We start from the raw sequence: 22,939 nt of genomic DNA, 5'->3' as shown, positions 1-22,939 counted from the left end.
AAAGTTCAGATGGGGAGACAGAGAGGAGGAGGAGGAGACCAGTTGGAAGCAGGGGGAGGAGGTCATCGCAAGGAGCTAGTGGCGCAGTCAGACAGCATGTAGATTCGGCACCCGGGGTCAGCCAGACAGCACGCCAATCAACGCAAGCTGTTGCCACCACCAGAATGCCGTCCTTGCAAAGCTCAGCAGTGTGGCATTTTTTTTGTGTGTCTGCCTCTGATATCAGCGATGCCATTGTGTGGCAAAAGAAACTGAGTCATGGGAAGTCCAACACCCACCTAGGTACAACTGCTTTGCGAAGGCACATGATCTCACATCACAAACGCCTATGGGATCAACACATGAGTAAAAGCAGCACACAAACTGAAAGCCACCATCCTCCTCCTGGTCCAGCATCTTCAGCCACGTCAACCACTGCTGTCCTCCATGCCCCCTATCAACAACCCGCCCCTCCGCCTCTCACCTTCAGCAGTTCCTGCTCATCTGCCCACAGTCAGGTGTCTGTCAAGGAAATGTTTGAGCGCAAGAAGCCAATCTCACAGAGTCACCCCCTTGCCTGGCGTCTGACAGCTGGCTTGTCGGAACTCTTAGCCCGCCAGCTTTTACCATACAAGCTGGTGGAGTCTGAGGCCTTCAAAGAATTTGTCGCTATTGGGACACCGCAGTGGAAGGTACCCGGCCGAAATTATTTTTCACAAAAGGCAATCCCCAACCTGTACTCTATTGTGGAAAATGAAATCATGTCACGTCTGGCACACAGTGTTGGGGCAAGGGTCCATTTGACCACTGATTGCTGGTCTGCAAAGCACGGTCAGGGCAGGTATATCACTTACACTGCGCATTGGGTAAACCTGCTGGCGGCTGCCAAGCATGGAATGCGTGGCTCTGCTGCAGAGGAGTTGGTGACACCGCCACGACTTGCAGGCAGGCCTGCTGCCACCTCCTCTACTCCTCCTACTCCATCCTCTTTGCTAACCTCCTCGGCTGAGTCCTCTTCTGCTGTTGCGTCTTGCTCCACACCAACTGCACCCCCCCAGCTCCCCAGGGGCTATTCCACATGCCGGATACGACAGTGTCACGCTGTCTTGGGGTTGACTTGCCTGAAAGCAGAGAGTCACACCGGACCAGCACTACTGTCCGCCCTGAACGCACAGGTGGATCAGTGGCTGACCCCGCACCAACTGGAGATCGGCAAAGTGGTGTGTGACAACGAAAGCAATTTGTTGGCGGCATTGAATTTGGGCAAGTTGACACATGTGCCGTGCATGGCACATGTGTTGAATCTGATTGTACAACGCTTTGTGCAGAAGTACCCAGGCTTACAGGACGTCCTCAAGCAGGCCAGGAAGGTGTGTGGCCATTTCAGGCGTTCCTACACGGCCATGGCGCACTTTGCAGATATTCAGCGGCAAAACAACATGTCAGTGAGGCGCTTGATTTGCGTCAGCCCGACACGTTGGAATTCAACACTGCTAATGTTCGACCGCCTGCTCCAACAAGAAAAAGTGGTCAACGAGTATTTGTATGACCGGGGTGCTAGGACAGCCTCTGCGGAGCTGGGTATTTTTTTGCCACGTTACTGGACGCTCATGCGCAATGCCTGTAGGCTCATGCGTCCTTTTGAGGAGGTGATAAACCTAGTCAGTCGCACCGAAGGCACCATCAGCGACATCATCCCATATGTTTTCTTCCTGGAGCGTGCCCTGCGAAGAGTGCTGGATCAGGCCGTAGATGAGCGTGAAGAGGAAGAGTTGTGGTCACCATCACCACCAGAAACAGCCTTACCATCGCTTGCTGGACCTGCGGCAACACTGGAAGAGGAGTCTGAGGAAGAGGAGTCAGAGGAGGAATGTGGCTTTGAGGAGGAGGAACACCAAGCACAGCAGGCATCCCAGGGTGCTCGTTGTCACCTATCTGGTACCCGTGGTGTTGTACGTGGCTGGGGGGAAGAACACACCTTCAATGACATCAGTGAGGATGAGGAATTGGACATGAGTAGCTCGGCATCCAACCTTGTGCAAATGGGGTCTTTCATGCTGTCATGCCTGTTGAGGGACCCTCGTATAAAAAGGCTGAAGGAGAACGACCTGTACTGGGTGGCCACGCTACTAGACCCCCGGTATAAGCAGAAAGTCTCTGATATGTTACCTAATTACCGGCAGGCGCAAAGGATGCAGCAGCTACAAAATAAGTTGAAAAGTATGCTTTACACAGCATATAAGGGTGATGTCACAGCACAACGGGAATCCAACAGGGGAAGAGGTGAAAGTAATCCTCCTCCTACCACCACAACCAAGCCGGAAAGGACAGGACGCTTTACAGACGTCTTGTTGATGGAGGACATGCGGAGCTTTTTTAGTCCTACGCATCGCCACAGCCTTTCGGGGTCCACCCTCAGAGAACGACTCGACCAACAGGTAGCAGACTACCTTGCCTTAACTGCAGATATCGACACTCTGAGGAGCGATGAACCCCTTGACTACTGGGTGTGCAGGCTTGACCTGTGGCCTGAGCTATCCCAATTTGCCATTGAACTTCTGGCCTGCCCCGCTTCAAGTGTGCTGTCAGAAAGGACCTTCAGCGCAGCAGGAGGTATTGTCACTGAGAAGAGAAGTCGCCTAGGTCAAAAAAGTCTTGATTACCTCACGTTTATTAAGATGAATGAGGCATGGATCCCGAAGGGACTGACAGTGGGGGATGCATTTGACTAAAAAAGGCCTGGTGATGACTGAGATGCCTTGGGCTAAAAATGGTCCACACGCTGCTGTATTTAATCATTCTCTGCATGCCGGATGACTTACGTGACGTCTCCGCCACCAACTACGGTTCAAGCCGCAATGTTTTAGTGCACTTTCTGCCTTGAAAACCTAAATTTTTCAGGCCGCTGCTAAAGCAGCGGCTGCAACAATACCTACTTTTTCATGCATGTGTACATGCCTAATTTTTCTGGCCTCTGGTGCTACACTGTGGCTGCAAAAAAACAAAAAACAAAAAAAAAGGCACATACATGTGTCAATTCCCCTTTGTGATCGTTACCTTGTCGTGGTGAAGGGGCTTGCGTATCACAATAAAGCGATCACCTCTAGGAGTGTGTTGGCACACCCCAGATGATAAGGTCGTTGCTTCATTGTGAACAGACCAAAAGCGATCCGCGGGATAATTTTTCATAGAAAAAACATTAATTTTCTTTCATTCTTTCTGCGGAGCTGGATATTTTTTGGCCGCTTTACTGAATGCTCATGAACAATGGCTGTAGGCTCATGCGTCCTTTTGCGGAGGTGACAAACCTGGTGGTCAGTCGAACCCAAGGCAACATCATCGACCTCATCCCATATGCGTTTTTTCTGGAGCGTGCCCTGCGAAGAGTACTGGATCAGGCTGTAGATGAGCATGAAGAGGAAGAGTTGTGGTCCCCATCACCACCAGAAGCAGCCTTGTCGTTGTCAATTGCTGGACCTGTGGCAACGCAGAGAGAGGAGTCTGAAGAAGAGAAGTGAGAGGAGGAAGGTGGCTTTGAGGAGGTGGAATACCAGCCACAGCAGGCGTCCCAGGGGGCTTGTTGTCACCTTTCGGGGACCCTTGGTGTTGTACGTGGCTGGGTGGAGGAAGAGACCTTCAATGATGTCAGTGAGGACAAGGAACGGGACATGGCTAGCTTGGTATCCAACCTTGTGCAAATGGGGAGTTTGCGGTTGTGCAAATGGACTGACTGACTGACTGTTAAACGGGGAGTTTGGTCTGTCAGAGTTTGGTCTGTCACTGTGAAGCGGGCGTAACCCTTACACTACTTGACCGATACAACATCATACCTGATCGTATTCACACACTGGATGTTTTAAAGCACGTTATTCCAAACAATTTAGGAATGTTAGGTGATTTATGCCCTTTATGGATCAAAACCCGACTCTGCATCAACTACGTAATTTTCCATGGGAGTTTTGCCATGGATCCCCCTCCGGCATGCCACAGTCCAGGTGTTAGTCCCCTTGAAACAACTTTTCCATCACTATTGTGGCCAGAAAGAGTCCCTGTGTGTTTTAAAATTTGCCTGCCTATTGAAGTCTATGGCGGTTCGCCCGGTTCGCGAACATTTGCCGATGTTCGCGTTCGCCGTTCGCGAACGGCGAAATTTAGGTTCGCAACATCACTATATACTACTGCTGGTCCTGGAGTGAAAAATCGAATATGTTATTATTCATGGTATTAAGCTTTGAGCATGCACCAGTGTTAATTTTGGCAGCAAATTTCGATTTAGTTTTAGTTATAGTCTCTTGACTAAAATGCCATTTTAGTTTTAGTCGTATTTTAGTCATCTTTATTGTTTTAGTTTTAGTCGTATTTTAGTCGACTAAAATTGTGTTAATTTAGTCGACGAAAACGTTTTAGTCAGTTTTAGTCGACGAAATTAACACTGCTTTTCACTTCCTATTCCTATGACCACACAAGTGGTAAAGAGATAATCTAAAGGTCAGAGTCTGCACTTAACACATTTGTTAGGTATTCTTATCTGCAAAATAAGATGAAAATATGGCTGTCCGTGACCCAAACCACTATGCAAAGAGTGACATGGTGGTTTGGGTCACGGACAGCTTAACATCCATTTATGACAAAATAGCACTTTGTATAGATATTGGCAAAAACAGCGCTTGCATATAACTATACAAAATAGATTGTGCACCAACTATCAAGTGCTAATAAGTAAAACACTCATAGGCAGCTGTTATACACTGAGTGGACTCAGTTGTAGAATTTGTAGAAAAATATATAAATATAAGCGCTTACCTAAAAATATATCTATAACATGTGCCAGTGCTAAAATAACCTACAAAGCCTAGATAATGAATAAATACAAAATCGTGCCAGAAAAATTCATTCAATAGTCCACAAAAAGTGCATCTGTGCTACAAAAGTCCATAAATGGGCATTAAAATGAATAAATATAATAAGGTGTCAAAAATTCAATAATTCACGATAAAAGTGCTTCAAAAGGTGCTTAACTGTGCCAAAGAAAGTGCCAAGGTGCTTAAAGACTCATCAGCCGATGCGGGGTGCTCAACTCCCCTTTTGTGTCCCTACTCACCAAAAGTATCAGACCCCACGGCTGTTTCAGTCTGGGGTCAAAACTGCTTTAAGAGTAGTAGATGTATGTCGAGTGAGTGGACAGACCAGGATATGACAGAGAAGTCTCCAAAGCCTCTAAGAGATTATACTACTGGTGGGGAACCGAGTGCTATACCTGCAAGGAGGATTGGTGACATACATCTACTACTATTAAAGTTGTTTTGATCCCAGACTGAGGATTGGTGACATACATCTACTACTATTAAAGTTGTTTTGATCCCAGACTGAGGATTGGTGACATACATCTACTACTCTTAAAGCTGTTTTGACCCCAGACTGAAACAGCCGTGAGGTCAAATACTTCAGTTGAGTAGGGACACAAAAGGGGAGTTGAGCACCCTGCACCGGCTGATGTGATGAGTCTTTAAGCACCTTGGCACTTTCTTTGGCACATCTTTGCACCTTTTGAAGCACTGGAGCACTTTTATTGCGAATTATTGAATTGTTGGCACCTTATTACATTTATTCATTTTAATGCACATTTATGGACTTTTGTAGCACAGATGCACTTTTTGTGAAATATTGAATGAATTTTTCTGGCACAATTTTGCATTTATATCTATATTTTTAGGTAAGCGCTTATATTTATATATTTTTCTAAAATAGCACTTTGAGCAGGTCACAGTGCTTTGTCGTTATATCTACTGGCCTCTCCACTATCCTTTGGTGTGCCTTCCATCTGGCAGCCTGTCCCACTTACAGCTCCTAGACAAAACTGTCCCAGTGGTGCCCATCCATGGCACCAAGCCCCTTGTGAGTGATGACTTCAGTCATACTTTTTGCTTAATTAGCTGCTTATCAGCCTGATGTATGTTGCTTATAAGTCTGAAATCTATTTGTCTCCTAAAGACAAATTGAAGTCCAACACAGGTTGAACTGGATGGACTAGTGTTCAACCTTACCAACTATGTAAATGAACTGTGGTTCAAAAACTGCATTGAGAAGGAATTTATCAGTGTCTGGTTTACTGGTATGCTGTTGTCATGTCAAATATATTGCATTATATCCTATATTAACACATATTAGAGATGCACCGAAATTTCGGCAGCTGAAACATATCGGCCAAAAATTATGTTTTCAGCCTTTTGCCAATAGAAAAAAAGGTGCTTATAATGGCGCCGAAAACGCATTGTGCCGCGATTTTACCGTGATCTTGCTACGACTCTACCATGATTTTACTGTGCTTATGGTGTGTTTTTCATAGGTCATGTGACTTGAAGACTGCATCAAAAATATAACACGTGTGTGCTATTGATGCTGTCTTGCTGCCTTTTCAATGCATTTCAAGGGGAGGTGCAATTTTGGTGCAGTTTTTTTTTTAACTGACCAAAAATGCAGCAAGCAAGATTTTTAACACCACAAAGGAAGTGCAACGGACCAGTGTGAAGACATAGAATTTAAAGGGATGCATTTTTCTTGAGCTTTTCTTGCGCTAAAGGTACCAATGATGGGAAACAATAAATTAATTTATGAATATTTAAATTTATGATATTAATGAAAATTTAATCATAATACAACTAGATATAAAAACATATATATATTTTTTTAAAACTGTCATTTTTGGTTTTGGCCAAGTGCATTCAGAATTTTTGGTTTTGGCACTAAAATTTCCATTCGATTCACCTCTAACACATATATCTTTTTAAATGTAATCCACTGTCTGTTTTTCTCGTTCAATACATTTTAATTTAAATTTTACATAATACAGAAAATAACCATAAAAAGGCACTTAATTTGGTTGCAACAACGTTGGCACAATCGCAAAGAACAAGGAAAGGTGAGCAAATGCATGTGGTAAACGATCAACATGTCAATATTTGCCTAATACAAGAAATCTCTGGTGCTTATCAGAACAGGAAAGGTACACAGGATAAAGGACTTTTAAGTGACAGCATGGGAAAATTGCTGGTACCAATGAATCTAGTGTGACCAGTTTTTGTTGACAATGGAAAAGTAACCTACACTCAAAGCAAACATGCGTTTATATGCACCGTGGGTGTGCACTAGGTTGACCACTTCAGTTTTGGTTAGGAAGTTAGTGGATCTCAAGTGTTTAACAATAATTAATCTCACTGCAAGGAGAATGTGGGTGATTATGCAGTGGAAATGTTGAGGTTAAGCATGGCGACTTCAGGGGGTAGGGATGTTGAGATGCCAGTGACCTCGGACAGTAATTGAGATATTTATTTTCCAGAAATTGGTAAACTTGGAGCTTCCCCATAGTATGTGATATAGAATCCCTGGGGACCTGCAGTCTCTCCACATTGTGTGCGTGAGTGTGTGTGTGGGGGGGGGGGGGAGTTGTTGGGTCATATGTATGTATCTGGGATACACTGGGGATATACTGGGATATACTATCTAAGATTGAGTTTGTGTGTGGGCTCCCAAAAGTTGGAGTAAAAGCTGCTTACCACTGGGAGTCAGTAAAAAAGCATCCCAGATCCCCTTCCATTTAATTATAGGACGTTTTGTATTGTAATAAATTGTAAAAAATAGGTAATACCTTTGGTAGATACTTTATCGTTAGATAGGTACAGCCACGCTTTTTCTTATACATTTTTATGCAGTTGGGGGTTGTGTAGCAGACAGTGGGTCACCTGTAGGTCAGTGCTGTATTTTGGCCTAGGCCAACAAGGCCCAGGCCTAGGGCAGCACTTTGCAGGGGGGCAGCAAAAAAGCCACCCCCCTCCACCTGAGACTCTGTTGGCCACTGGCCACTAGTTGCTAGAACCGCCTCTCTCATCCCCCTCTCTCTTTCTCTATCATTCCCCCTCTCTCGCTCTCCTCTCACACTCTCTCTCTCATCCCCCCACTCTCTCTCCCCTCTCTCTCTCATTTCCTCTCTCTCTCATCCCCCCCTCACTCTCTCATCCCCCCTCTCTCTCTCTTTGATTCCCCCCTCTCTTTCATCCCCCCTCACCCACCATCTCTCTCTCTCCCTCTCTCCCTCACCCACCCTCTCTCTCCCTCCCTCCCTCACCCTCTCTCTCTCTCATACCCCCTCTCTTTCCCTCCCTTACCCACCCACCCCTCTCTCTCGCCCCCTCTCACCCCCCATGAGATCTCAGGGGTTAATGCTGGGACTTGTAGTCCTTCAGTTTTGGATGGAGTCACATCTGTTAAAAAAGGAGTGGGGAAAATTTACATGGGGGGGGGGGGGGCGCCCAATTTTAGTCTTGCCTAGGGCAGCACAAAACCAAAATACACCACTGCTGTAGGTACTTAAAGTAATCTGTCATGGGGGAGAGAACTTCTTTCGCAGTAATGGAAATGGTTTACGGAGTATAGATCTAATGTTTGAGATATTGTATGCCATTCTCTTGCCAAGAGTTTAGGTGTAGGTTGGGGACCAGCAGCTCAATTACTGAGATGGGTAAAGGTATTTTGTAAGGCTTCGGCCCATGAACTGCATTAGCGAGGAGATGGTTAAAGGCTGCTACTGTGGCGGGTATGGTGGGGGAAAGGAGGTTATTGTTTCTTTAAATTCGGGGGGCACTGAGAAGCCATTTTTTTAAATAGCGCCAAGAGACCTGGAAGGTTTCAATACTACTCCTTAGGCAAAAAGGCCTCGGAACAAACCAGGCTTTGAGTTGTGCCAAGATCGTGGCATTATAATAGTCCCTTAAGGTATTAAGCCCCACTCCGCCTACTGATCTATGTTTCATTAAGATGGTACGTGAGCATCTGAATTTCCTCTTTCGCCATACAATGACTGTATAGAAGTGAAGGACAGGGGAATTGGGATGGGGAGTGCCCTAAAGAGATACAATAATTGGGGTAATATGAGCATTTTAAATGCTGCTAGCCTGCCAGACCAGAAGAGCGTTAGTTTGGTAATATTGTTTAAATCTTTAGGTAAATTGTTAAGAAAAGGGAGAAAATTGGCCTGGTAAAGGGAGGCTGTGGTAGCAATTAGTGTAACTCCCAGATAGGTTAGGGAGGAGGGCCCCCTTGTATGATGGAGAGAGCCCTTGGTGTGATTTAGATGCATTTGCTCTATATTAAGAGACAAAGCTGAATTTATCCAATATTTTCTGTACCGAAGCCAGAGAGGGAGAGGGGTTAGTCAACATGAGAATGACATCATCCGCAAAGAGATTCTTTTTGTGCTAGATGGGGCCGATACTAAAACCGGTGATGTCATGCTGGGATCTAATTTTTTCAGCTAGTGGTTCCACAATCAAGGTAAAATTAGGGATGATAGGGGGCATCCCTATCTCATGCCATTAGTTAGGCCGAATGGCTTAGATGGCATAGAGGAGCAGTACAACTGGGCTGAAGGACAGGAGTAGAGAGCCATTATTGCTGAAAAAATATGGCTTTGAAAGCCAAACATTTGCAATGTCATAGTCATATACTGCCAATAAACCCTGTCAAATGCCTTCTCTGTGCCTAAAGATAAAAGCAGAAAGGCACTTTGTGACTACCGGAATAATGTAAAATATTGATCATCCGACGGGTCGCATCAGAAGTTTGGCAACCCTTAGTAAAGCCTGATTGATCGAGGTGGATGAGGGCTGGAAGTACAGTAGGCCGATTAGTCTATTAGCAATCACTTTGGCATAGAGTTTAGATTCATGGTTGAGCAGAGATATAGGGTGGAAGTTTTGGGGTATTGAGGGCTCCTTCCCTGGCTTTGGCAGGGTAGCAATCAATGCTTTCAACATTTCTTGAGGAAAGGAGGATAAGGAAGCAGCGTCATTGAATACAAGGGTAATGTGGTCTACCAGAATTTGTTTAAAGCGTTTATAAAATTCTCCTACAAAGCTGTCGGGCCAGGGGCTTTGTTGTTGAGAAGGGAATCTATGGCTTTACCTATTTCCTGTGCGGGAAATGGCCATTAGTTCTTCCAATTGTGCAGGGGATAGGTGAGGAAAATGGACTGAATATAAAAAGACTGACAGGCAGAGGCATCAGGTTGGTTGGTGGATACATCATCTTTTAAGTTGAAGAGGCTACTATAGTAAGCGCTGAAGGCGTCTGCTATTTCTTGGGGGGTTAATCTTTTTGATTTTGATTGTAGGATAAAAAAGAAATGGTTTAGTTGCTTTTGCTTGGTGACCTTTAATTTGATGGACAAGAAGTTTCCCTGATTTGTTACCTGAGGCATGAAAGGGAATTTTGATACATTTTTGTGATTTATCAAAGTTTTCTAGAAGAAGAGATCTAAGCTTTAATCACAGTTTAAGCAGTTTGGTTTTAAGATGGTTTTTGGGGGTTGAAGTTTATTGAGAGAGTCACTGACCTGAATCTCCTTCAGAAGGGAATCAATGCGCTGCTTCCTTTGCCCCCCTGTCCCTAGCTACTAGTTGGATAAATAATCCACGCATAAAAGCCTTATGCATGGCCCACATAGTATTTGGGTTAGAGACCGAGTCCTTGTTCAGTAAGAAAAAGTTTTCTATGTTTTCACAGAGAGAGATTGCATATGGTTCGGGCTGTAAAATCCGAGTAGTTAGTCTCCAAAGATACATTGAAAAAGGTTAAGAGCTGTCCTCTATGATGATGCACACTGGTGAATGGTCAGATCAGGTAATAGGGAGGATGGTGGAGGAAGAGATTTTTTGCAGGGTCCACTGATCAGCGAGAAACATATCAATTTGTGCATATGAATTGTGACAAGGAGAAAAGAAAGTGTAGTCACACTTTCGTACATAATGGCAACTGTAGACATCGTATAAACGCAAGGATGGTAGCAGAGAGTTTAATGCAGTCCTGCATCTCTTGGGCAGAGATGAGGAGTCCAAGAGGGGGTGTGGGGCAAAATTGAAATCCCAGCACCGTATTGTTGATCCTTGTTGCAATGCACTGATCTTTTTGTGGAGTTTGCGTAAATATCATTATTGGTGGATGTTGGGAGCATAGGTGGTTGCGATGGTGTATGGTGCATTGTTGATTGAGCAAAGAATAATAAGATACCGGCCTCCAGGATCCTTAATACAGTCTTGGAGTTAAAAAGTAAGAGAATTAGTAATGGCAATCAGTACCCCTTTCTTTTTCGTTAGCTGTGAAGACATTGCTGAAGTTTTTGTTGGAGCATGTGGGTGGGTGGGTTTGCTGCATAGAGGTGAGTCTCTTGAACACATAGGATGTCACAGTGATTTTGTGCAGCCAGCTTCCAAAGTGATGCTCGTTTTGCCAGGTGGTTTAACCCTCTGGCATTAATGGTTAGTACGTTGATTGTCATACCATTAAGTGATCAGATGAGAGTTTTGCTCAGTGTTGTGATGTTCCCAAAGGTTATTTGCACAGTGGATGTGGCAGGGTTCTTGCTGGAAAGGCACTGGAAGCTATGGTGTTGTGAGGATTGTTAACAGGCAACCAAGTAGTGTACAGCTGTTTCTAAAAAAAAAAGGAAAAAAACAAAGAGAAAAGAGTTTGAACAACCTGTGCCCAGAAAAGAGAACAGTGGGGTAAAGAGTTCCAATGGCTGATAGAGGCCACTTGACGGAGGAGTCGACAATGAGATGAACTGTCCCGTAAAGCTTATTAGCAAGGCAGAAATTTGTTAGTGCGCTGAGGTAGTGGATGAGATTGGTGGTTCTCTCCCCTATTCTGCTCCATTGGTGGGGATGTAGATGTGTCAGGGACAGTATCCCATCTTTGTAAAAGGCTTAGGCCATCTTGGAGTGAAGACACAGTGTGTTAAGCGCTGTTATGCGCAATTACCGTTTTCGCAGGTGCGACCCATTAATACTAAATGTGGTGATTACGGAAGGTTTTCAAAATCGTGTTGAGCTGCCTGCGGCATTGCAAACTGTGCCTGGCTAAGTCTGCAAAAAGTTACAGTGGAGTATATGGGTGAAGCAGAGTCCCCAGGGATCTCGTTTTTTGCATAAGCTGTTCTTTCACTTTAAAGAAATGGATTTGAAGGATTCCATCCCTTGGTGCTGAGTTTGTAATGAATGGAGGTTTGGGAAGTCTATGGATTCAGTCAAAAACCAATTCTATATTTTTCATGTCTGGTAGTAAAGCTTTGATGGATGATGGATCTGACATAAGTGGGTAGTTCAAGAGCCTACACGGTTTCTGGGATGCCACGGATCTTGACGTTGTTGCGGTGAGACCTATCCTCTATGTCTGCTAATTTATCCTCGATCCATTTATGATCCTCCATTTGGTCATTTTGAGCATCAATAAGATCGTTGACTATAGTGGTTATGTCCCCAAAGTTAGCTTCGATGTGGGATACCCTGTCCTCCAATACATTTATATTATGTCCAAATTTGTTTATAAGGGGGAGCATGTCAGTTTGGTGTGAGCTCCGCAGGGACATGAGCAGGGACATCTCCTTTAATGTGGTATCCATTACTGGTTGCCCCATAGTAGAGTAAGAGGCTAGGGGGTCTGGGATAGCCCCTGGGAGTCCCTGCAAGAGGGATGTCTGGCTCACCTCATAGCTTTCTAAAAGCTGGGGAATGCAGCCTTATCCTTGCTTTGGCAGGGCTGCTGATGACAAGTGTCCCTGGAGGCGATGCTGGTAGTCCAGACCTGGTGTCAGGGAACTAGCCGGAGAATAATCGCTCATAGACTTGGCACATTAGCCAATTCTCAACATGACCGCGCCCGCATGAATACGCACACATGTATTGCAAACGCACGTTCACTAGGGCGAAGACGTGTGCGTGCTGGCGCACAAAGTGGACGTCCAATCCCAGCACCCTCTGGCCTTTAAAAGGATATCTGTGGCACATGAACATTGCTGACTGGTCTTCAGCTTCCTGTTTCCTGTTCCCATGCTACTTTGGGCTTCGTGCTTCCTGTTACCACCTTCAGGGACACCGAGCACTCAGCTGCAAGGAGAGCGCTCTCAGCATTTCGGCTTCAGGACCAGGTACGTGACACCTGGCCTGTGGCAGAGCTGCTGATCCATTTGGGGAAGGCGCCCATGAGTCCTTCTTCAGGAAAGACAGAGCTGCTGATGTCCCTTCAGCTGAGTCGACCTCGGCTCCATCTTGGCTGCGCTGCTCGGCCGGTCGGAAAATGAAGCTGTTAGCTTTCAGGGATGGAGATTGTCCTTCCTCTTTAGTGAAATGCCACCACAAAGAGAGTGTGTGCGGGCTGGTTTAGAAGGCGCTATGCGGGTCCCCGGGCCCCGGGAGAGAAGGGAGATGTCCTCTATGATGATGCACACTGGTGAATGGTCAGATCAGGTAATAGGGAGGATGGTGGAGGAAGAGATTTTTTGCAGGGTCCACTGATCAGCGAGAAACATATCAATTTGTGCATATGAATTGTGACAAGGAGAAAAGAAAGTGTAGTCACACTTTCGTACATAATGGCAACGTAATCTTGGCTGCGCTGCTTGGCCGGTCGGAAAATGAAGCTGTTAGCTTTCAGGGATGGAGATTGTCCTTCCTCTTTAGTGAAATGCCACCACAAAGAGAGTGTGTGCGGGCTGGTTTAGAAGGCGCCATGCGGGTCCCCGGGCCCCCGGGAGAGAAGAGAGAATCCTCTATGATGATGCACACTGGTGAATGGTCAGATCAGGTAATAGGGAGGATGGTGGAGGATGGAGATTGTCCTTCCTCTTTAGTGAAATGCCACCACAAAGAGAGTGTGTGCGGGCTGGTTTAGAAGGCGCCATGCGGGTCCCCGGGCCCCGGGAGAGAAGAGAGATGTGGGTATTAGGAGTCAAGTGAGAGGAGCCGGTATGTAAATCACGCAGCCATCTTTTCCGTGCGCCAGTCAAGCCCCACTGTCTGTTTTTTAATGTGCTAATATGGAATGTGAGTATTAAAGATGTAAAGATGTAACTTTATACCCATACAGTATTTGAAAAACTGTTATTTTTTTCTGGTGTGACTCTTTAAAAGCCCCATGAGCATTTACTTTGTGGTATTCAAATAATGAATTTCTTTTGCACAGAGTACTTGAATATTGGTGTTGCACAATCCCCAGTTTTCAATCTGATAGAACACCTATACCCCATGCATTACCCTACCTGTATGGTGAATCCATAACATAACTATCCATTATTTTATGTAAAGCATATCTTGGAGCATAACTGAGGTGTTTGCACATATTCAAGGAAAAGTTGCTGGTTCATCTGATACGCATCTGAGCCCCCTGAAGAAGTCACGTGCTGCATGCATTCTTAGAGTTAGGATTAGGGAGCCATACACATAACCTGCATAATAAGCAGAAGTGAGCTGGAGAGGGGCCCTTGTGGATGGAAGATCCATCCCATGAAGGGGATATAAGATCCATCCTATTAATTGCACAGTGTCATTAATACATACTTGACGTGAGAGTTCTAGGAGTCTTTAAGAAGCATGTGATGTCGTTTAGCACTTTGTGACTGAATTTGTGAATGCCAGGTGGAGGGCAACACAGAAGATTACAAGCATGTGGAGAATCTAGACATTTTTGTTTGGACTTTGAATATTAGGGAGTGGGACTGTTATCATCACTAATTACTGTGTACTGATTTTGGATGAATTTATTTGGATTTATTATGGAGTATCTATGATTATGATTAATTCACCTTTTATTGAACCGTTCCATTACTGTTACTTTAGCACATTAAGGTATTAGCACTTTTAATAGCAGCGCAGCACTTTCTAGACTATTAATGTTACTATTTATTTGTGGGAACACAAATTAGTGTTGGCAGCAAGCTGCATATGAATTCATAATAATTTATTTTCTTAAGTGGTACTAAAACGACAACAGTAAAATCAATCTGTATATGCAGTAAAGCATGATTGTTATACCCACTGTGGAACCTAAGGGGTTAATAATTTGCATTGTGTAAAAAGGCTGTTTGATCCTGTATCCACAGATTCTCCTCTTCTTGCATTGTCCCCATAACATTTCCAGATAAGACTATGGAGTCTATAGAGTCAGACTGCACATGCTCAGTTTGGTGTGTATTGCTAGACAGTTTTTTTTTTTTTTTGGCATGTGATCAGCACAGGTCCAATCAGCACTGTCAAGACAGAGGGGTCAGGGGTCCTGCATCCTTATAGGACAGCCAGTGCAGTATGACAATTCTCCTACAGGCCTTAACCAGGAACTGATAGAAGTCACAAGACTGCTATATACTGCTGATGAGAAAAGGTATTTAGCAGTTTATATTTACAAAAATAGTTGCATTTCCATGCTCTGTGTACTGTGGGAGACCAGATATAGTGAATGCAGGGTGCTGGGTTTAATAAAACTTTAAGCACTTGGGCACTTTCACTATACAGTATTATTATTGAATTGATTTGGTATCACAGGAGTACCCACACTGGTTTTATTCCACAATACAACATGCTTTAGTGGAACCACTAGGGCTAATAGCTAGACAGCCAAGAACTTTCATAGCAGTACATGACTGCAAAAAGTGACACGCATTAATGCACTAAATTACTTTGTACTTATTCAATCAATAAAGGCTTATGGTTCACATGCTGTTTTTTTTGGTGATGTCTAAACCGTTTCCCTCAGATCTTGTTTAAATGTCAGTTTAGACTTTTTGAGCTGTAAATGTATACAAAGACAGGAAAATCCTGTTGGTATTCACTGAAATTGAAAAACCTTGTACTTCCTAATAAGATGGTTATGTGCAAAAACACATTTCTTTAAAATGCACTTTTTATGATTCTCCTTACTAATAATAATAATAATAATAATAATTTAATTCTCTTATCAGTTCCGAAATGATCTCCAGTGCCTGCCACCATCTGTGCAACACCGAGCATATAATCAGATCCATCTCCTAGAGGAGAAAACTCGATGCATAAAAGCTGATGTCTCTTCAGTATCTCCAGAGAAGGTTCAGTGGGGCTTTCTGGTAAATTCTTTTCTTTACATGCTATATATTTCATGAACTGATTATTTGTCAAAACAAGGCAATTAGATAAAACAGAATGCTACTTCTTGGTCTGTTAGACAATTTTATGTGTTGCCATCTAGAATGATTAACTCTAGAGCCTAGGAACAGAGTATTAAAAAAGAGCTCCAGAATGCATTCAGCTTTATGTAATATCTGGGTTTGAATAGCATTGCCTTCTTAAAATATTATTTAAATGCCATCACTTCTGTTAGAAATCCAAACAGAAAATAGGTTTCTTCACTATACAAAAAGAGAGGCCAGAGCAATACATTTTACTACTTTATGTCCCAGTAGAAATTTTTGCATCCATATCTGATGTTTGCTAACAGAGAGATGACCTTAAATTGTAGAACATTTGAATACAATTTTAATATAACATTTATGGCTTGGTGACCTTCGTTATTGCAAGTTATAGAAATTAAAGTGGTTGTAAACCTCAGTCATGGAATCTGAGCAAAGCACATACTGTATATCTGTAGAGTTTACTTATCTCTCTCCAAAGCTCTAGTGTGGCTTCTCTCTGGTGCTTCATTCTTCTGTTATCAGCCTGAGTCAATTCTGAGAAGTTTTCTCAACGCATGAGATACATTTGTATTGGGAAAGGGGGCTCAGAACAGAACTTGTCTATTCAGAATACAGTTCTTATGCTTTGTGGAGGGGGGCATGTTCCTTTCCTCTAATCAGCTCACGTACTGTAACAGCAGTCTCTCTACCCCTCCCCTGTGGTCCTGGCAGATAAAGAAAGAAACTCTTTTCTGCGCTTTGGAATGAATGTGTTTTATTTGTTGCATACATGTAGAAATCTTAATTTTTTACAATAAAATGACTTAAACCCCGAGAACATTATACATTTTCTGAAAGCATCGGTCCTGTAAAATAAAAGGGTGACTTTTTTGGGTGGCATCTCCTGGCTGCCGAGCAGTATGGCCCCATAATCCTGCACTGCTCAGCTTCCCAGGGAGATTTCAGAGGCTCACAGCACTCTAGCCTGCCGAATTTCACCTCCACAGAGAGGGGAAGGATGCCAGACACCACCGAAGCATTACCCGCAGGAATCCACAGACACCGGGTCCCAGATGACTCACAGACTTCTTCATGAAGGTGCGGCGTGCTGCCGTCCAAGATGGCACCAAGGAGCACGGCCGTTCCCCACCACTGGTGCCTCTCTCACAATCTTCCTCCTCGGATCATCCTTTGGACGTGGAGGAATCCTCACAAGAAACCTCCACATCCTCATCTGACAGAGGTAAGAGAGCTGCAGCCTCACCATCTTTCTCTCTCACTAAACTGCCCTCAGCAAAGAAGCAGTACTGGGCCTCCATGCCTGCACACGCTAATGCTCAGGCTGAAAACCGTGCTGAATCTCTTTCAGCTTTCCCTGCTACTTGATCCACACTGAAGACTTCATGACCCCTGGTGATGCTTGCACGGCTCAGAGGGACTACACGTTTTTATATAGCTGCCCAAAAATCCTATTCAAGAATTGACCTTTTCCTGGTACATAAAGATATACTACAAGCCATACCACAGACAACCATAGGGCTTATTACCTGGTCAAATCAGGCACCTGCCACTATCACATTTGACTATGTTACAAGAATCAATCGCAGCTCAATATGGCATATGACTACAGCCATCCTATCTAACCCAAAGTACCAGGAACGGGTCAAACAGGAAATAGAGACATACTTCTCCCTTTATTCTATCTCAGTCACAGATGATGCACTCCTCTGGAATGCACACAATGACTATGTGATAGGCCTCCTTATAATGCTAGGTGCCCACGATAAGCGGTAACAGTCGGAGAGTATAAACTCCTCTTTAGAACAAATTGGACAACTAGAACACACTAACCCACAAAGGCCAGATGAAGCATGCACAAACCCCCTGCGCAGCCTGAGGGAGGAACTCCGCACCTTCTTACACTCTATGTTTGACCATCACATCAAAAAACTCTGGCTCAATTGGAATACGCAAGGTAAGAAACCCGGAGCACACTTGGCAAGGCAAGTTAAAGGCAAAGCGGCGTTAGCCAGGATCCCCTATATCTATAATAACCAGGGTCATAAAGTTTGTAATCCCAAGGACATTGCAGAATGTTTTAGGGAGTTCTACTCCAAATTATACAATCTTAACACGTCTTGCACTGGACCCTCCCCTGATTTGTCCCAGAGTAAGGGTTTTCTAGAACCATTACACCTGCCCTCTCTTACAGATACCCAACTCACGGTGCTAAACAAACCCTTTTCTGAAAAAGAGATTATAAATGCGATTCGTGATCTCCCACTTCATAAAGCTCCGGGGCCAGATGGCTTCAGTAACGAGTACTACAAGACCTTCCCTGAACTCCTAAGCCCCCATCTCTGTAACGTATAATCCCAATTCACCCGGTCAAGTCATATTCCCAAGGAGTCCCTTGAAGCGATAATCACGACGATCCCTAAACCAGGCAAATCACATGCAGACCCATCCAATTACAGGCCCATATCATAACTTAATACTGACATCAACATTTAAGCAAAAATACTTGCTACCTTCCTTTTCCTCAACATTCCATACTTGGTCCATTCTGACCAGGTTGGATTTGTACCCCACAAACAAGCTCCGGATGGCACCTGCAGATTCATTAATCTCATACACTGAGTGGAGCATCATCAAACACCTTCTCTGTTTCTATACCTAGACTCAGAGAAGGCGTTCAATAGAATACATTGGCTCTACCTTACAGCAGTTTTGAAAAAGTTTGGATTGCAGCGTATCTTTGCTAGGGCTATTATAAGTTTATATTCATCCCCCTCAACTAGAGTCCAATCAAGTGGCATTATTTCATCGCCTTTCAACATCATTAACGGTACCAGATAAGGGTGCCCACTTGCGCCACTGATCTTTGCTCTAGTGATGGAACCTTTGGCGGAAGGAATAAGGTCACGCCCCCTTATAGATGGCATCCAAATTGGTCACATCTCCTATAAGATAGGCTTGTATGTGGATGATGTAATAGTCGCCCTTACATACCCGGTCCAATCCCTTCCGGCCCTCACCGACCTTCTTACACAATTTGGGCAAATCTCTCTACAAAGTTAATTTCTCAAAATCATCCATGCTAGGAGTCTGCTTAAACACACATCTGAAACAACAAATAACCAGTTTATCCCACTTCTCTTGGGTCCCAGCTTAGTCTCTAACATATTTGGGAATTCAACTAGTAACCCCCTCTGCAAATTTGGTTAGAATCAATCTGGACAGAGTGTGTTAAAATTACAAGACATATCCCAGCATTTGCATAAAAGCATCTTGGGCTGGGAAAATCGCTCTGGACAAAATGTTCCTCATGTTCTCTACCTATTCCGCTCTATTCCCTCCACATTCCTGAAAGACCAACTCTCAAGTCTCCAACGCATACTCAATGCATTTATTTGGAACGGCAAACACCCAAGAGTTCATCGTTCACTTCTACATGCCCCGGCCGGGTGAGGCGGGCTTGGGCGCCCCAGAGGTCAAACAATACTATAAAGTAATCATACTAGATCAACTTAAAAGGTGGGGGTCCCCTCCGAACAACATCTATGGCTGCAAATTGAAGAAACCACAATGGGCTTCTCACCCAAGCAAATGTTAGCAGCCCTTTAGCTACATCATACCCCGCCACATTCTTATCTCAGTACGATTGCTGCGGCCACTAAAGTCTGGTGTTCATTGCTAAGCGCATCCCAGGGGATATCCAAAACCATTTTAGCATTGTTTCCCTTAGAAGCCCTCAATCTACTGTGCAGCGACCTTGGGATCAATTCATGGGCTGATGTCGGCCTAAAAACCATAGGAGACATATTGGAGGATGGGAGACTTTCCCCTTTTTACACGTTACAAAACAAAGCTAACATCAACCACAGAGATTTTTACAAATACTTACAAATCAGACACGCCCTACAGTCATCTTTATGGTCAAACTCTACCCACAAGATCTACAAATCACCGAGCACCCATACCGCTCCACCAAAGGGATCTCCAACATCTGTAAGACCCTAACATCAGACTTCACTCACAGAAAGCTTCCAAAAATGTAACAATGGGAACATAACCTTCACTTCACTGCGGAAGTTCAAGAATGGCATAAAGCAACAAGCAATCCTCTAAAATTTTCCAGATGCCTCTCACATTGGGAATCAAGCCTAAACAATCTACATTTTTGGTACTATACTCCAGAGAAACTTTCCCGATTATACCTTATGATCTCCAACTTATGCTGGAGGAACTGTAGTCTCCCGGGATCTATGGCCCATTTATGGTGGTTCTGCCCAGTACTTTCTTTATTTTAGAAAGATGTAGAAGTCCTAATTTCATTTATTTCTAAATTATATGTCATACTTACCCCACAATTTGCTTTACTAGAAGTGGGGGCTACAAGAGTGGCATGCACAGGACCATGCTTTAATCACCCACATCCTCATTGCCGCACGGCTTGCCCTAGCTCGCAACTGGAAAAACACTCAGGCCCCCACTTCACAACAACTCATATCCATACCTAATCATAATCAGCACATGCATATGGAATATATGCATGCGTAAGCACACCTCACGGTACGGAAATTTCTGAACCAGTGGGTCCCCTGGCTTAGAGACACAAGATGTACACTTAAAGCAACAGAGCACCAATAGTATACCTATATTCTTCTAATCTAGTCACGTTGTACACATTTATTCTTATGGTACATCACGCCAGTGGCGACCCTGATATCATATGTTGATTACTATGTTATTTATCTGTTATTTGAATATCGCTCCCTACATTGCTTCCTTCATTGTCATGGTATTATCTTAAATCAACTTTTGTGACATTATAACATTGATATTCTCAATAAAGAAAATCTAAAGTTAAAAAAAAAAAAAATGGTGACATTTTTGTTTCCTATGATATTTGTGCAACTGTTTAGTAAACCCAAATTTTCAGGAAAAAATATAATACAATGAGTTTTAGTGCAAAACCACACCATATATTACCTATTTTTGGTTAAAATATAAAAGATGAGGTTAAATCGAGTAAATAGATACCAAACATTCCATGTCTTAAAATTGCGTGTACCTGCGATATTACCAAAAATAATGGTGTCCAAAAATCACCATAGGTGACACTTTAAAAGCTATTACAGCTCATCAATTAAGAGTTGTGCTAAAATTATTGTTCTTCTCACTCTGACATTTGCGGCGAAATGTCACACAATGTGGTGCGACTGAGGTTCACATGCGCGCCACACCCTGGGCTTGCGTTTGCATTTGCGTATTTGTGCAGGGCTAGGGGGAATTTGGCATTTTTTTTTTATATATTTTATAACAATTTTATTTTTTTAAACTTTTTTTTTTTCTTGTATTTTTACTTGATTACTTGATTGCTATCACAAGGGATTTATAAACTCCTTGTGACAGGTACTCTTTATGGAGACATTAGGGGTCTAATAGACCCCAATGTCTCCCCTGCCCTTCACACCATCTAACCAAACACAGATCAACTTAGTTAGATGTGCCCCCTGGCTGTACTGGCCAGGAAAGTGTGCATCTGAAACTGGAAGTGACATCACTTCCGGTTTCATTGTTTGCATGTGAGATTGAGGCATGGATTTGCCTCGGTCTCACAGCAATCTCTATCTCCCAGCTGTCAGTTATGTTCCTGTGCACCAGTGAGCATGGGACAGGCCGGGAACCACTGGAGGAGGGGGGAGGGGGGTGGCACCGCACTGCTAGCAGCGTAAAAGTGATTGGCAGCTATAAAGGCACTGCCAGCTGGACAAAACACACAAGCTTCCATACACAAACACATACAAGCTTGCAGCCATCAGCTTGTGATTAAAGGTTCACTCTTTGGACGTACATAGTATGTCCAAAGAGCTAAACTGGTTTAGGCTTCTATAGAGCAAAGCTTGGGCTGTAGCATAATATTTATCAGTCAGGGTTTAGTAAATGTGTCAATATGGACCCAAGAAACTTTGACTGCTGTGTGCTATAAACCAGTGAATGCGGATGTATAGTTGGTGGCTTTGTTTTTTACTGTGAATTTTTGATGATGATAACTTTTAAAAACATGCCTTTTTTTTTTTAGAAAGCTAGTTCTGCACTGTACATAGTAATTAAATCAAAAGCTTCTTGGTTCTTTCTGGGTGCATTTAGTTTATATAACATGCACTATGATGCCAAAAAAACAAAGGATTTACAATTTCAAAGCCTCAAATCAGTGAGATTTACACCTACAATTTCATTGCGTTTTGCGACTTCATTTAACAGAAATCTGAAAAAAGTAGTGTATTTAAGCAATTCCATTGCCAGCAGTGGGGTGCGACTTGTCATGCGATTTGGAACTGTCAAATCTCATGACAAATTGCACTGGTGTGAACGAGGGCTTGTAGAGTATGTGAAACCTCACAAATAACTTTTGTATTTGCTCTCTTTTAGCTTATTAAGGAGGAACTTCACTCGGGCTGGGAAAACTAAAAGTCAGCAGCTGCAAATACTGTACACAGGGCTGATCCAAGGGTCACAGGCGCCTGGGTGCAGAAATATTTCTGGCGTGGTCAAATATTTCTGGCGTGGGCGTGGTCATCTTACCAATGCCTCCCCTTTACAAATGTTTCTATGGCAACAACTTAAACACAGAGATGCTCCCCTAAGGAGTCTTTGTTACCCTGGGATCCTCCCATGACTTCTTAACAATAAACAAAATACAGGAAAAGAAGCAGGGTACTCTAAAGGGACCTGGATGGGGGTCTCTCTAATGGATGCAGAGAGGGCCTCTGTTAGAGAGTTTGTTAGAAAGAGCCCCCAGACATACTGCAGACATACTATAGGGGATAGTCAGAGACTGCAGACATACTATCGGAGATGGTCAGAGACTGCAGACATAATACAGGAGATGGCCAGAGACTGCAGACATGATACAAGATATGGTCAGAGACTGCAGACATGATGCAAGAGATAATCAGAGACTGCAGACATACTACAGGAGATGGT

At 43.7% G+C, this 22,939-nt stretch overlaps 1 protein-coding gene across 15 annotated transcripts in view; it reads left to right on the top strand.

Moving 5' to 3' along the window:
• The window catches only part of RIMBP2 (RIMS binding protein 2), an 855,912-nt gene that overhangs the window by 393,507 nt on the left and 439,466 nt on the right, over window positions 1-22,939 (top strand). For all 15 annotated transcript variants that reach the window (XM_082266906.1, XM_082266905.1, XM_082266904.1 and 12 more), the window contains exon 6: window positions 15,761-15,901. In XM_082266906.1, the coding sequence (XP_082123032.1) occupies window positions 15,761-15,901 (141 nt within the window). The remainder of the gene's footprint in view (window positions 1-15,760; window positions 15,902-22,939) is intronic.

This window comes from Pelophylax lessonae, assembly GCF_965119305.1.
Source record: "Pelophylax lessonae genome assembly, chromosome: 1".
Taxonomy (NCBI): Eukaryota; Metazoa; Chordata; class Amphibia; order Anura; family Ranidae; genus Pelophylax; species Pelophylax lessonae.
Note: the sequence above shows the minus strand (reverse complement) of the source record. Positions and strands in the feature narration are given on the sequence as shown.